Here is a 16927-nt window from a genome sequence, read left to right as displayed (position 1 = left end):
CTCCTCCCGGCGGCCAGCGTAGCTTCTACTTTTGGGAATCTTCCTGATTGGCCAGAAAGGAGAATTAGTGTGACACTAGAGACTATTCGATCACTAGTGTTACACAACTCGGTGGACCCAGAGCGCAGTGCTCTGTGCCCCAAGTCCACCCTATTTTGAAGCCTATTAGAGCCTCAGGCTCTAATCACATGCTTAAACCCCCCCCCATTGGAATCCATGCATCTGGCACCCTGCATGTAGATTAGGGGGCTGGACGCATGGATAGAGGGCGGCGCCCGTACACCCCTAATGGGCTTTGGTGAGGTCCCTGTTAAAATACATACCTTACCCTAAAAAGTTACATAGTTACACAGTAGGTGAGGTTGAAAAAAGACACAAGTCTATCAAGTCCAACCTATGAAGGATAATGGTCATGGACCCACACCTAAAGGTCCCCCCCTTAAAATCCATAGCAGACCCTCATCTAGGATAAAGGTCTGGAATGGATGTGGAGGGGAATCTCCCATCTGGTTTGCTTACAAACTGAACAAAGCAACCAGAAAATGTCATTTAGCAGCCAGAAATTAAAATTTTTTAGCAGCCAGAAATTAAAAACTTTTTTTTATTTTTCTTATGCATACATCATACCGATGTGCCATTTTATAGGCAGGTTTAACCGGTTCCTGACCAGCGCACGACGATGTACGTCGACAGAATGGCACGGGCAGGCATATTGTCGTACAGGTACGTCCAATCTTCAATGCCGCCCTGCGATCGGGAGCGCGCCGGCGGCGGCTCGCTCCCGTGCTGGTCGGGACCACCGTGAGTCCGGTCGCGGGACCCGCGGTCTCGATCGCCGTGGGCATCCCCGCGATCGTCTCACGGGATGGCTGAATGGAGGAAATGCCGTGTAAACAGCATTTCTCCATTCTGCCTAGCAACTAGTGACGCTGATCTCTGCTCCATGTGATTGGAGCAGAGATCAGTGTTCACTAAATGAAAGCCCAACCCCCCCCCACAGTTAGTAACACACCCCTAGGAACACTTAACCCCTACACTGCCACCCACTGGTTAACCCCTTCACTGCCAGTGTCATTAACACAGGAATCACTGCATTTGTATAGCACTGATTACTGTATAAATGACAATGGTCCCAAAAATGTGTCAAAAATGTCCGATGGGTCCCCCACAATGTCGCAGTCACAATAAAAATCGCAGATCGCCGCCATTACTAGTGAAAAAAAAAATTATAAAAAATTATTAATAAAAATGCTATAAAACTATCCCTATTTTGTAAACGCTATAACTTTTGCGCAAACCAATCAATAATCGCTTATTGCGATTTTTTTGCCAAAAATATGTAGAAGAATACGTATCGGCCTAAACTGAGGGAAAAAATGTTTTTATATATATTTTTGGGGGATATTTATTATAACAAAAAGTTTAAAAAAATGCGTTTTTTTCAAAATTGTCGCTCTATTTTTGTTTATAGCGCAAAAAATAAAAACCGCAGGGGTGATCAAATACCACCAAAAGAAAGCTCTATTTGTGGGGAAAAAAGGACGTCAATTTTGTTTGGGAGCCATGTCACACGACCGCGCAAAAAGAACTGTTCCCTGCCGAACGATATTTCTAAATGTTTTTTTTTTTTTTCTACTTGGTACGTGTTCACCCTGCAGTGTCCAGATGGACTTTTGTCTGATTTGGGGGGATCCCTGTGTCATTAAAAAAAAAAAAAAGCCAAATGGGAAATGTTATTTCATTTTTTCTTTATAAATTTTATTACATCATACAGGTGTGCCACTTCATAATCAGGTTTAAGTCATCCTCTAAACATGTTATTTATTTGGGCATTTTTAACATTGCCCTTTAAGCCCTGATAAAAGAACTGCTACTCTTTCCAGGACAGTGCCCAACACCCCAAGCCCTTTTTTTTTTTAAAACAAACAAAAAACAAGCTGGCAAGGAAATGTCATTTAGTGCCATTTTTTTTATTTTTATTTTTTATAATTGTCATTTATTTCTGTATTCCATCATACAGTTGCACCACTTCCCATATAGGTTTAGGGCATCCCCTCAACATAGTAATTAAAAGAATTGGGCCGATTTGACATTCTAATAAAATAACTGCTCCCAGCATTGGTACATGTCCCCCCAGGGCAGTGCCCGACTCCCCATGCCCTTTGTTTGGTTTCTGGGGTCCCTGTACCATTTTTTACATAAAAAAAAAACAAGCAGGCTGGGAAATTTCATTTAGTGACATTTTTTTCTTTATAATTATCATTTTTTTGTACTACATCATAATTTTTTTTTTCTTTATAATTGTCATTTTTGTTGTACTACATCATAAAGGTGTGTCACTTTATAACAGGGCATCACCTGTTATTTAAGGGAATTTTGAATTTTTAATACTGCCCTTTAAGCCCTGAAAAAAGGAACTGCTCCCTGTATTGGTATATTTCCTCCCAGGGCAGTGCCCAAATCCCCATGCCTTTTGTTTGATTTGTAGGGTACCCATGCCATTTTATTTATTTATTTTTACGAAAAAAAACATGCCGAGAGGGAAATGTCATTTAACGACAAATTGATTTTTTTTTCTTTGTAAAAATCCTGCTGTAGTTCATGGTGCAGATGTGCCATTTTACAGGAAGGTTTAGGGCATCCCCCAAGTATGGTATTTAATGTAATTGGGCATTTTTAATGTTACCCTATAAGCCTTATTTAATAGGCTGCTCCTCCACTGAACTATTTTTTTCTTTTTATTTGGTACATGCACCCCAAGGCAGCAGTTAGCTCCCCATGTCCTTTGTTTGATTTGTGGGGTCCCTGTGCAATTTTTTCTACATAAAAAAAAAAACAAGGCGGCAGGGAAATGTCACTTAGTGGCCATTTTTTTTCTTTATTAATGTCATTTTTTGCTGTATTACATCATACAGGTACACCACAGGTTTAGATCATCTTCTAAGCATGTTATTTATTTAGGCATTTTTAACATTGCCCTTTAAGCCCTGAAAAAAAGAGCTGCTACCGCTACCTGACAGTGTCCAGCTTCCCATGTCGTTTTATTTATGGGGTCTTTGTATAATTTTTTATGTAAAGAAAAAAAAAATAATAATAATAACAAGCTGGCAGGGAAATGTCATTTAGTGTCTTTTTTTAAATTTGTTTTATTTTATTTTTTTACTGTTGTAATTTTTTTGCTGTATTACATCATACAGGTACACCACTTCAAAGGCAGGTTTAGGTCATCTTCTAAGCATGTTATTTATTTGGGCATTTTTAACATTGCCCTTTAAGCCCTGATAAAAATAACTGCTACCGCTACCTGACAGTGCCCAGCTTCCCATGTCATCTGATTTATGGGGTCTCTGTGTCATTTTTTATGTAAAGAAAAAAAATAATAATAATAAGCTGGCAGGGAAATGTCATTTAGTGCCTTTTTTTTTTTAAATTAGTTTTATTTATTTTTTTACCATTGTCATTTTTTTTCTGTATTACATCATACAGGTGCAACACTTCACATAAAGAAAAAAAACAAGCTGACAGGGAAATGTAATTTAGTGGCCATTTTTTTTTCTTTATTAATATCATTTTTTGCTGTATTACATCATACAGGTATACAACTTCAAAGGCAGGTTTAGGTCATCTTCTGAGCATGTTATTTATTTGGGCATTTTTAACATTGCCCTTTAAGCCCTAATAAAAATAACTGCTACCGCTACCTGACAGTGTCCAGCTTCCCATGTCGTTTGATTTATGGGGTCTCTGTGTCATTTTTTAGGTAAAGAAAAAAAAAAATAATAACAAGCTGGCAGGGAAATGTCATTTAGTGTTTTTTTTTTTTTTTTTTTTTTTTTTTTTACCGTTGTCATTTTTTTTTTCTGTATTACATCATACAAGTGCAACACTTCACATACAGGTTTAGAGCATCCCCTAAACATGATATTTAAAGGAATTGGACTTTTTAGTGTTGTGCTTTATATCCAAATAAAAGATCAGCTCCCAGCATTGGTACATGCTCCCCCAGGGCAGTGCCTGGCTCCCCTTTGCTTGATTGATTTGTGGGGCCCCTGTGCCATTTTTTACATTAAAAAAAAAACAAGCTGGCATAGAAATGCCATTTAGTGTCAAATTGTATTTTTTTTTCTTTGTAAATATTACTTTTGCTGTAGGTTTGGGGCATCCGCCAAGCATGTTATTTAAGGGAATCAGGCATTTTCAGTGTTGGCTTTTAAGCCCGGTTAAAAGGGCTTCTCCCCCACTGAACAGTATTTTTTTTTAAAAAGTTCCATCGGTACATGGACCTCCTGGTGCCACCCAGCTCGCCCCTCTTTCTTTGACAATCCCTCGCTTATCAGCCTTGATTTGGAAATTGGAAAGAATTAATTTATTAAAAGTGTAACCACAGGGACAGGAAGTGAGAAGAATCAAATTTCCTGTCCATGTGGCAAAGTTACACTTTGTTGAATTCAGTCAATCATTCCGGCTGATCTCTCTACTTTATCCCAGGTTTTAATAGGATTGGAGTCCTTATTTTAATACACATTTTTCTACCATTGCAGGCAGCAGAAGCTGCGCCGTAACCCTACCACAGCCCGCAGCTATAGCGGCCGAGGTTGGCTCCTCCGTGAATTTAAGTTGCGAATTTAGGCCGGGAACGGAGCGAGTGACTGAGAAGAACCTGTACTGGTACATGCCGGGGCCCCAGGAAAACAGCGAATGGTTTGTGTTTCCCCATGTCGCCCCTGAAATCCCCACCAACGTCTGCCAAGGCTGTGTATGGCGAACCAACCAGAACAACGACACGGATATGTCACTGACCATCGCTGATGTCAGACTGCTGTATACGGGAACATACGTGTGTCACATGTCAGTGCGTGTTAACTCCAAGAAAAAGGCCGTGTCCGGGAACGGTACCTACCTACTTGTACATAGTAAGCAAATACAGGCATATGAGGGCCCATTCACATTGTTAGCCAAGCTAAGCCTAGCTGGGACCTTGGTGTCTTCAGGTTGACCCAGAAGGGCAAGGCCTCTAAACAGGGGTCTCCTCCAGTAGGCTGCACTCTGGAACACGTACTGCAAGCTTTTCCTGCTGCACGGGCTTCAGACTATTTATAGGTTCTTCCCCACCTTCTGGGCCTGCTTTCCAAAGGATTGGCTGAAGTCCCATAAATATTCAGGCTGTAGCCTCTACCCTTCCTCCCACTATGTTCTAGTAATCTCTAGAAGACATGGAGAAGAAGCAGAGCAGCAACCTGTGAAATCTTAAGCAGTCTCAACTAATAGAGCCCTGATCTTCTGGTTACCAAAATTTAATTTACCTAGCAACCTAAATCTAGGAGGGTGCTACAAGTAGATAGAGAGATACAGTAGATAGATAGATAGATAGATAGATAGATAGATAGATAGATAGATAGATAGATAGATAGATAGATAGATAGATATGAGATAGATAGATAGATAGATAGATAGATAGATAGATAGATAGATAGATAGATAGATAGATAGATATAAGATAGATAGATAGATAGATATGAGATAGATAGATAGATAGATAGATAGATAGATAGATAGATAGATAGATAGATAGATAGATAGATAGATAGATAGATAGATAGATAGATAAAGAATGTGTTGCTAGTAGACATGTGCAATTTGTTTCATTCCGAATTCGTTCTTTAACAAATTTCAACAAATTGATTAATTCGGACATATCCGAATTTACGAAAACGCATTTAACAAATTTTTCCAAATATTTATAAATTCATAAATTCGAATATTTATAAATTTGTAAATTCTAAAATTTGTAAATTCGTAAATTCATAAATTCGTGATTTTGAAAATTCGGGAATTAGAAAATCTGAAATAACTAACTAATAATAACTTAACTATTACTTAACTATTAAAAGGTATTGGAATTTCCTTTCAAATGTGGCTTTTAGTGAACGTAATGAATACGAATTTATCCGAAGTTACCAATTATCCGAAATAATGAATTCCTTATCTTAATGAATGGAACATAATGAATTAATAATAATAAATACAAATAATAAATTAATTTGTTCCGTTCCATTTGTTTAGATGTGGCATTCTTTATTTCGAAACAATTTGTAAATTTGCATAAATTCGTATTCGTTATGTTCACTAGCAGCTAAATTTGAAAGGAAATTCCAATACCCATAATTTAATAGTTAGTTATTATTAGATATTAGTTAGTTAGCTAGTTACTCTTTAGAATTTTCAGATTTTCTTTCTTATTTTCGGATTTTCAATTTTACGAATTTATGAATTTACACATTTACGTATTGATGAATTGCGATCATAATGAATGACCCGGAAAAAAAACAAGAAACGAATGAAATGAAAAGGAACACATTTTAGCGCACATGTTTAGATGCTAGTAGGAATGCACCGATACCGTTTTTTTTTTTTTACAATGAATATGAGTACCAATACTTTTTTATTTTAGGATTTTCCAATTTCCGAATTTCCAAATTTCCGAATTTATGAATTTTCGAATGTATGAATTTATGAATTTATGATAGATATATAGATAGATAATTATAAAGACAGATACATTTGAATACTGATAAAGAACCTCTGGATACATCCATCAATGTCACCATGGCCTGGCTCACAGTCTCCGCTCTAATTCATACCAAAGGTGTTCTATCGGGTTGAGGTCAAGACTGTGCAGTCCAGTCAAGTTTCTCCACCCCAAACTCGCTCATCTATGTCTTTATGGACCTTGCTTTGTGCACTGGTCCAAATCATTTGGTGGAGGGGAGGATTATGGTGTGTGGGGTTGTTTATCAGGGGTTGGGTTTGGCCCCTTAGTTCCAGTAAAGGGAACTCTTAAGGCGTCAGCATACCAAGAAATTTTGGACAATTTCATGCTCCCAACTTTGTGGAAACAGTTTGGGGATGGCCCCTTCCTGTTCCAACATGACTGTGCACCAGTGCACAAAACAAGGTCCATAAAGACATGGATGAGCGAGTTAGGGGTGGAGGAACTTGACTGGCCTGCACAGATTCCCGACCTCAACCCAACCCTGAGAGCCCGGCTTTCTTGTCCAACATCAGTGCCTGACCCCACAAATGTGCTTCTGGAAGATTGGTCAAACATTCCCATAGACACACTCCTAAACCTTGTGGACGGCTTTCCCAGAAGAGTTGAAGCTGTTATAGCTGCAAAGGGCGGGGCCAACTCAATATTGAACCCTACGGACTAAGACTGGGATGCCATTAAAGTTCATGTGTGTGTAAAGGCAGGCGTCACAATACTTTTAGTAATAAAGTGTAGATAGATAGATAGATAGATAGATAGATAGATAGATAGATAGATAGATAGATAGATAGATAGATAGATAGACAGGTAGACAGATAGATAGACAGATAGATAGATAGATAGATAGATAGATAGATAGATAGATAGATAGATAGATAGATAGATAGATAGATAGATAGATAGATAGATAGATAGATAGATAGATAGATAGATAGATAATTATAAAGATAGATAGATTGATACTGATTATTTTCATTTCCATTATCTTTTTTTTACTTCTAATGAAGGATCTCTGGATACATCCATCAATGTCACCACTAATAGTATCCTCTGTAGAAGTGAGGTACAAGAAGTGAAGAATGTATCTCTGATCTGGGACTATGAGGGGGGACAGATGGAGAATCTCACTTATCAAGCGCTGGAGAGTTCCTATGAGATCAGCACTGAGCTCCATATTAGAAAGATCGAGTGCCGAGGCCGGGAGAATGTGACCGCCGTTTGTTTACTCCAATACACGGGTAACACCCTGACTAGCCGGAGTATAGAGTTCCCTTGTCCAGGTAAGCCCAGGTCCGGTGTAAGTACCCAGGTTTCCTCCCATATTCGACTCTGTGTTATTTAGATGCATACAGTAGATAGATAGATAGATAGATAGATAGATAGATAGATAGATAGATAGATAGATAGATAGATAGATAGATAGATAGATAGATAGATAGATAGATTAGATTAGATTTGTTTCTATTAGATAGATAGATAGATAGATAGATAGATAGATAGATAGATAGATAGATAGATAGATAGATAGATAGATAGATAGATAGATAGATAGATAGATAGATAGATAGATTGATAGATAGATAGATAGGAGAGATAAAGAATGTGTTGCTAGTAGACATGTTTTTAAACCTATTTCAACAAATTCGGACATATGCAAATTAACGAAAACCCATTTAACACATTTTTCCAAATATTTGTAAATTTGAATATTCAAAAATTTGTAAATTCATAAATTCGGAAATTCGGAAATTTGAAAATTTGTCAATTCGGAAATTCGAAAATTCGGAAATTCAAAAAATTCAAAAACCTGAAAAATTCGAAAATCTGTAATAATAACTAACTAAAAATGACTTAACTATTACTAACTATTAAATTATAGGTATTGGAATTTCCTTTCAAACGTGGCTGTCAGTGAACGTCACGAATACGAATTTATCCGAAGTTACCAATTATCCAAAATAACGAATTCCTTATCTATACTAATGGAACGTAATGAATTAATAATAATAAATAACAATAATAAATTAATTTGCTCGGTTCCATTTGTTTAGATGCTTTCTTTATGTCGAGCAGTTCGTAACTTCGGATAAATTTGTATTCGTTACGTTCACTAGCAGCCAAATTTGAAAGAAAATTCCAATACCCATAATTTAATAGTAAGTAATTATTAGTTAATTAGTTATTCTTTCTCATTTTCGGATTTTCTTTCTCATTTTCGGATTTTCAAATTTATGAATTTATGAATTTTACGAATTTACGAGTTTCGAATTTATGAATTTATGAATTGCGATCATAATGAATGACCTGAAAAAAGAAACGAATGAAACGAAAAATAACACATTTTTTCAGTAGTGCACATGCCTAGTTTCTAGTAGGGATGCACCGATACCTTTTTTTTTTTTTTGTTACAATGAGTACTGATACCTTTTTTTTTTTTTTTTTTTTTTTTTTTAGTACTTGCCGATAACAATTATCGATACCTAACTGTTTAGTTTACAGTTCAGCTGTAAGCAATGGTACAAAGCATTGAAAAGTTATTTACAAATTATTACAAATTAAATTAAAAAAAAATTTATGATTTTAAGTTTGCGCTTTATTCAATGTGAAAGTGTAAATATATGTTAAAGATGAAAAAATATATACAAAGCAAATAAAAAAAGTTTTAATTATTAATAGTTTATAAAATAGCAGTGAAAAAAAGAAAACAGCAGGAAAATAATAATTAAATGGAGGAAAATAAGGAGTTAATAAGGCTAATTAGAGTAAATTAAGGGTTAAACAGAGGAACAATTGAATAGTTGAAAAAAATAAAATAAAATTAATGAATAAACAGAAAGATAGATAAAAAGAAACAATGTTTCTTTTTATCTTTCTGTTTCAGGCTCGGTTCACACAGGGGCGGCACGACTTGCAGCGCCGCGACCTGCACACGATCAGCGGCGACTTGCAAAACGACTTCTGTATAGAAGTCAATGCAAGTCGCCCCAAAGTAGTACAGGAACCTTTTTTCTAAGTCGGAGCGACTTGAGTCGCTCCTATTAGAACGGTTCCATAGTACAGAACGGAGGGCGACTTGTCAGGCGGCGAAGTCGCCTGGACAAGTCGCCCCTGTGTGAACCGAGCCTCAGGGGCTGAGCAATGTTGTTGATAAATATTGCCTGGCAGCTTTTATTTTATTTTTTTTGCTGGTGTCCTGTCAAATTCTCCAACCCGTCAAAAACTCCAACCACGTCATTTCTGGTTTCTGTAAACCATTGGTAATTGGAGATTTTGACAAATAGCTGTTTGGACACAACATCGCCAACCGAATATAGTCCGGTGCACGATATTATGAGCGGAGATTGTACTAAGAGGGAGGGGGGGGATTTGGGAAGGGGTGATTTTGGGTAAAGAGGATCAGTGCTGCGGATGGATTTAGGATTTTATGCTGGGGAGGAGAGATTTGGGGGTGAGAAAACTTGTGTTGGGGGGTTGTTTGTAGGGAGGAACGGGAGAAATGGAGCTAGTGGCAGTGGGATTAACAGATTTGTCTAAACAAATTGCACATGTATAATATTCACAGGGATAACAAAAAACATGCTGATAGGAGGAGAATGCAGAGATATTACCTAATCGGGCTTCTGCTGCTCCATCACTGTCCAATCATTGTCCAGGGGAAGGATGTTACCTAGTTGTGTTGCTTTTTGTGAAAAGTGGAAATTAAACATTTTTGTAGCTCATAGTATAGGCGGCAATAGACAGTTTTGGGTTCAATCTGTAATAATAATAATATCTTTTTCAGGATCTTACGCAGGTCGCGGGGTGACGTCACATCCTGTACTCCTCTATGTCATGCTCTTGGCAAGCTCACTGCTAATACTGCTCATCGTCATCCTGGTGTCCTATGCGAGGAGGAGGAGGAGGTGGAGAGAAGAACCATACATTATGTACACCAACGTAGAAAACAACAAGTGACACAATGAAACCTCAATGCAAGTTAATATTTAAAGTGGCATTGATGCAAAAAAACAAACAAACGCAAAGCTATTTGCGCAGCGGAGCCGCATGTACATTCGCTCTGTGTGAACTAGCCAGCTGTTGTGAGAATGGGGCAAAATCGAATGTTCTTAAGCGTTTTGCTCTTCTAGCCGAATGTTTTTCAGATATTTGGGGGCAGTGATAAAGACAGGTTCATTCATAATGGACATAGAGTGAGTCTAGGTTCACCTCTACGCGGGCTGCGCTTTATGCGTTTTTCCGGCGCATTTTGCATTTTTAAACCTACGTTTTTGATGCATTTTTGCAGGGTTCATGTGTTTTGCTTTTTTTTTCTTGTTCTATTTAACTAGCTACCGTCCACCCACCGATAAAATGACGGCGGGACGGCTCTTGTTCTGGGACGCCATCATATGACCGCACACGGCGAGACCCCGATCTCTGTAAAGATCTTTAACCATGTGATCGGCTGTGTCAAATCACAGCCGGTCCCATGTGAACATGGAGATGCCGGTAATTGGCGATCCTCGCCTCACACTGACAGATTGTGAGGAGAGGAGAGCTGATCAGCGGCATCTCCACGCAGGGGGACATCTACACATGTAATCAGGGCACTGATAATCAGTGCGCTGATTACAATATAGTCCCAACAGTGTCACCAATCAGTGCCCACCATTGCCCACCAGTGGCAGCAATCTGTGCCCACCACCACAGTGCCCATTAGCAATGCCAGTCAGTGCTGGCTATCAGTGCCGCCTATCAGTGCTGCCCATCAATGCCCATCACCGCTGTCGATCAATGCCCATCAGTGTCGCCCATCAGTGCCACCCATCAATGCCCGTTAGTGCCCATCAATATCGCCTATCTGTGCTCACCAGTGCCGCCTATTAGTGCCCATCAGTGCCACCTAACGGTGCCTATCAGTGCTCATCAGTGCCACATATAAGTGCCACCTATCAGTGCTCATCAGTGCCACATATCAGTGCCCATAAGTGCGGCATATTAGTGCCTCCTCATCAGGGCCACCTATCAGTGCCCATAAGTGCAGCATATTAGTACCTCCTCCCCAGTACCACCTAATCAGTGCCCATAAGTGCTGCCTCATCAGTCCCCACCAGTTCAGCCTAGCAGTGCCCATCAGTGCCGCCTCAGCAGCACACATCATTGAGGGAGAAAAATTAATTAGTTCCAAAATTTACTGACAGAAACTAAGTAAAAAGAATGTTTTCTTTACAAATTTTTGAACTTTTTTTTATTTTTTTATTTTTTTATGAAAAACCCAGCAGTGATTAAATACCACCAAAAGAAGGCTCTATTTGTGTGAAGAAAATGATAAAAATGTGTTAAGCCGCGTACACACGGAGCGGACTGTCTGGCCAACTTAGTCCGTCAGACAATCCGACGGACAGTCCGTCATACTTTCGAATGAACCGACTTGACCACACACACCACTTTTTGAGCGGACTAATACGGCGTACTAAGTCCGCCATACTATCCGCCCTACTTTTGAAATGAACGGACTCGCCCACACACGCGGAGGAAAGTCCGCTCATTTCGAGCGCGTCTCCAGGTAGGCGGGGCCCGCGAAGGAGACGTCGCTGACCCCGCCGCCTGGAATGGACTTAAAGGAAAAAAATCGGCGTGGGGGTCCCCCCCAAGTCCACAACAGACCCTTGTTCGACCACGCTACCCGGCCGGCTAGGAAAGGGGGCCGAGCGAGCGCCCCCCCTCCTGAGCCGTACCAGGCCGCGTGCCCTCAACATGGGGGGGTGCCTTGGGGAAGGGGGGGCCGCGCGGCCCCCCCACCCCAAAGCACCTTGTCCCCATGTTGATGAGGACAAGGGCCTCTTCCCGACAACCCTGGCCGTTGGTTGTCGGGGTCTGCGGGCGGGGGGCTTATCGGAATCCGGGAGCCCCCTTTAATAAGGGGGCCCCCGGATACCGGCCCCCCACCCTATGTGAATGAGTATGGGGTACAATGTACCCCTACCCATTCACCTGTAAAATAAAAGTACAAAAAAAAACACAACACACGAGATAAAATACTTTATTGCACAGCTCCGGGGGTCTTCCGTCTTCGGGGGTCTTTTCGCCGGACTCCTCCGCTATCTTCTTGTAGCTCTTTTACTAGCGGAGGAGTCCGGCTTTCTTCCTCGCCGCCGGCCTCTTCTCCCGACTTCGGGGGTCTTGTCCCCCTCTTCGGTTCTTCTGCCGGGCCACCGCGCCTTCTTATAGCTCTTTTACAGGCGGTGGCCCAGTCTTCTGTCGCCGCCGCCTTCCGTTCTTCTTCTTCTTCTTCTTCTTCTCCAGGAGATGTTGTCTCGACGATCTCTCCGGCTGGAATGCCAGGGCCGCGCTGCGCGGCCACTTATATAGGGACAAGGGGCGGTGTCACATGGCTTTATGTCACATGGGTTGGTGTCACATGGTGACCCCGCCCCCTTACGATGTCATAGTCCCCATGTGACATCAACCCATGTGACCAACCCATGTGACATAAAGCCATGTGACACCGCCCCTTGTCCCTATATAAGTGGCCGTGCAGCGCGGCACTGGCATTCCGGCCAGAGAGATCGTCGAGGCAACATCTCCTGGAGAAGAAGAAGAAGAAGAAGAAGAAGAAGAACGGAAGGCGGCGGCGACGACAGAAGACCGGGCCACCGCCTATAAAAGAGCTATAAGAAGGCGCGGTGGCCCGGCAGAAGAACCGAAGAGGGGGACAAGACCCCCGAAGTCGGGAGAAGAGGCCGGCGGCGAGGAAGAAAGCCGGACTCCTCCGCTTAGTAAAAGAGCTACAAGAAGATAGCGGAGGAGTCCGGCGAGAAGACCCCCGAAGACGGAAGACCCCCGGAGCTGTGCAATAAAGTATTTTATCTCGTGTGTTGTGTTTTTTTTTGTACTTTTATTTTACAGGTGAATGGGTAGGGGTACATTGTACCCCATACTCATTCACATAGGGTGGGGGGCCGGTATCTGGGGGCCCCCTTATTAAAGGGGGCTCCCGGATTCCGATAAGCCCCCTGCCCGCAGACCCCGACAACCAATGGCCAGGGTTGTCGGGAAGAGGCCCTTGTCCTCATCAACATGGGGACAAGGTGCTTTGGGGTGGGGGGGCCGCGCAGCCTCCCCTTCCCCAAGGCACCCACCCATGTTGAGGGCACGCGGCCTGGTACGGCTCAGGAGGGGGGGCGCTCGCTCGCCCCCTTTCCTGGCCGGCCGGGTAGCGTGCTCGGACAAGGGTCTGTTGTGGACTTGGGGGGGACCCCCACGCCGATTTTTTTCGGCGTTGGGGGTCCCCTTTAAGTCCATACCAGGCGGCGGGGCCAGCGACGTCTCCTTCGCGGGCCCCGCCTACCTGGATACCCGCTCGAAATGAGCGGACTTTTCTCCGGGCGGGAAAAGTCCGCTCATTTCAAAAGTACGGCGGACTGGCACACACACGGGCGGATTGTCCGCCGAAATACGAGTCCGACGGACAGTATTACGGAAATTCCGAAATACTTAGTCCGCCAGACTGCACGCTGAAAAAGTCCGCTGAAGCCCACACACGAGCGGACTGTCCGCTGAAATGTGTTTCGGCGGACTAAGTAGGCCATACAATCCGCCCGTGTGTACGCGGCTTTAGGGTAGCACGACCGCGCAATTGTCATTCAAAATGCGACAGCGCTGAAAGCTGAAAAATGGCCTGGGCAGGAAGGGGGTGTAAGTGGCTAAACAAATTGTATATTAGCTGGTTGCTAAGAAGTGAGCCGGGATCGATGAGGTATCAGATGTCAGCAGGGTTCCCCGCTGACAGCTGAATGTAAAAAAAAAAAAGAATTGCCTGCAAAATAAAATTGGGAAATAAATGGTGTGGGCCCCCCCCCCCCCCATCCATACCAGGAAAAGCCCCCCTGCCCCAAAGCCCCCCCATTTGTCCCCTTCATTTTCTGACCTGCTGGGCTGCATGCTTGGATAAGGGTCTGGTATGAATTTTTGGGGGGTCCCACGCCTTTTTTTTTTGGTGTGGGGTTGCCCTCCAAATCCATACCAGACCCAAAGGACCCGCATGGATTTAGGGGGGCTCATGCCATTTTTTTTTACATTTTGGCATGGGTTTCCCCTCCAAATCCATACCAGACCTGAAGGGCCTGTGTGGATTTGGGAGGGGACCCCACACAATTTTTATTTATTTTTTTGACATAGGGTTTCCCTCCATACCCACAGATCAGGGTATATAGCCCCACATTACAGATCAGGGTATATATAGCTCCACATCACAGATCAAAGTATACAGCTCAGCCTCAGGGTATACAGCTCAGCCTCAGGGTATACAGCTCAGCCTCAGGGTATACAGCTCAGCCTTAAGGTATATAGCTTAGCCTCGGGGTATACAGCTCAGCCTCAGGGTATATAGCGCAGCCTTAGGGTATGGAGCTCAGCCTCAGGGTATATAGCTCAGCCTTAGAGTATGGAGCTCAGCCTCAGGGTATGCAGCTCAGCCTTAGGGTATATAGCTCAGCTTCAGGGTATACAGCTTAGCCTCAGGGTATATAGCTCAGCCTTACGGTATACAGCTCAGCCTCAGGGTATATAGCTCAGCCTTTAAGGTATACAGCTCAGCCTCAGGGTATATAGCTCAGCCTCACGGTACACAGCACAGCCTCAGATTTTATAGCTCAGCCTCAGGGTATATACCTCAGTCTCAGGGTATACAGCTTAGCCTCAGGGTATATAGCTCAGCCTTAGGGTATACAGCTCAGCCTCAGGGTATATAGCTCAGCCTCAGGGTATATAGCTCAGCCTCAGGGTATACAGCTCAGCCTCAGGGTATATAGCTCAGCCTCAGCGTATACAGCTCAGCCTCAGTGTATAAAGCTCAGCCTCAGGGTTTATAGCTCAGCCTCAGAGTATACAGCTTAGCCTCAGGGTATATAGCTCAGCCTCAGGGTATACAGCTCAGCCTCAGGGTATATAGCTCAGTGTGAAAATAGTGAAAATGCATTCACTATGGTCACGCAATTGGGTGGGATTGGGGCGCATCTCTGAAGCCTATTAGAGCCTCTTGCTCTAATCAGGTGCTTAAAAAAAAAAACACCCCCGCCATAGGAATCCATGCACCCGGCGTTCTGAATGAGGCCGGGCGCATGGTTGGTGGGCGGCGGCAGGGATTGGGAGGGGCGGTGCCCGTGCACCCACAATGCACAGGCATTTCATTGATTGCTCTTCTTGTGAATGAGCGCAGGAGCAACAAACATTTTGTTACTGTGGCCGGGGAAGTAGCTGATCATATACAATCTTTCTTATAGGCCCGTGATGTCTCATTAAAGAGATCCTGTCACGCCCATTATGTTATTACATAGGATGGGGTCTTTAAACGAAATCAGCAAAAAAAAAAAAAGTTTCAAGACCCCCCCCCCACACACATTCATGGGTAGGTGCATACATTGAGTGTGCATGCATATGAATCCGACAATTGAACTACACATAACCGCTATCTCTATGCATGCTGGAGTGAGGGCAATATTTCTAGACCAATATAAAAAGGGAAAACACTGCGCTATAATTTGTGAAAAAATGGCCACAACGGCCACAACAGCAGCCAACACCAAAAACAAACAAAGTTCAACAGGTAAAATAAAAAATATAGTGTAGCGCTTCAATGATAAGTGTAATCAACACAAATTCTATAAAAATAATAGTAGCAAAACAGAGATCACACAGAACCAAATGCCTAGAAATCAAAGTCCAACATAAAACAGTCATTCAACTGTGTTGATGGCGTAGAAGTGACCAAACCGTCACCTAGAAGGACAATGATGTACTGGACGAATGAGTTCATGCGGGTAAACTTGATTGTAAGCATCAAACTGAAAAGTGAATAAATACTTCTTACCGGAACGGTTGGACTCACACAGTCATATGACGGTTGAGTCTAGAAAGCTTGGGGTCACACTCTGGGACCAAAGACTGTAAGGAGAGAGGTCAGTTGGGCTGGTGCAGAAACTCCTGACGGTTGTAGGCTCGAAGGTGGATCCTTTCAGATGAAACCTCAAAGGTCAAGCCCAGACGCAGCTCACTGTACCAACAATCCTGCCACCCCCGAATGGAGAGGGAGGTACTCGTAAAATTTTACACCAAAGCAACGGAGAGGGGAAAAAAGAAAAAAAGGCTCCACATGGTGCGGGTCAAACAATATAAAAAAGTTGATTTATTAAAGTCAAAGAGATAATAAATTGACTTAGTGATCACATAAAAAGCAAAATGAACTAAAAGCAATGTGGGGTACCAACAGCTCGCCCGACGCGTTTCGACATATGTGTCGACAAACGCGTCGGGCGAGCTGTTGGTACCCCACATTGCTTTTAGTTCATTTTGCTTTTTATGTGATCACTAAGTCAATTTATTATCTCTTTGACTTTA

The 16927-nt window shown here is 42.4% G+C and overlaps 1 protein-coding gene across 1 annotated transcript in view; it reads left to right on the top strand.

Annotated features, from left to right (window-relative positions):
* Window positions 1–12076, top strand: part of LOC143933511 (uncharacterized) — a 20548-nt gene extending 8472 nt beyond the window's left edge. The window contains exons 3-5 of the mRNA XM_077456426.1: window positions 4542–4913; window positions 7558–7830; window positions 10332–12076. Of these exons, the coding sequence (XP_077312552.1) occupies window positions 4542–4913; window positions 7558–7830; window positions 10332–10504 (818 nt within the window). The 3' untranslated portion in view covers window positions 10505–12076. The remainder of the gene's footprint in view (window positions 1–4541; window positions 4914–7557; window positions 7831–10331) is intronic.
* The last annotated feature ends 4851 nt before the right edge of the window (window positions 12077–16927 follow it).

Source organism: Lithobates pipiens, unplaced genomic scaffold, assembly GCF_037356315.1.
Source record: "Lithobates pipiens isolate NorthernLeopardFrog02 unplaced genomic scaffold, aLitPip1_a1.2 Scaffold_27, whole genome shotgun sequence".
Lineage (NCBI taxonomy): Eukaryota > Metazoa > Chordata > Amphibia > Anura > Ranidae > Lithobates > Lithobates pipiens.
The sequence above is the reverse complement of the archived record's forward strand: the minus strand, read 5'-3'. Positions and strand labels throughout refer to the sequence as shown.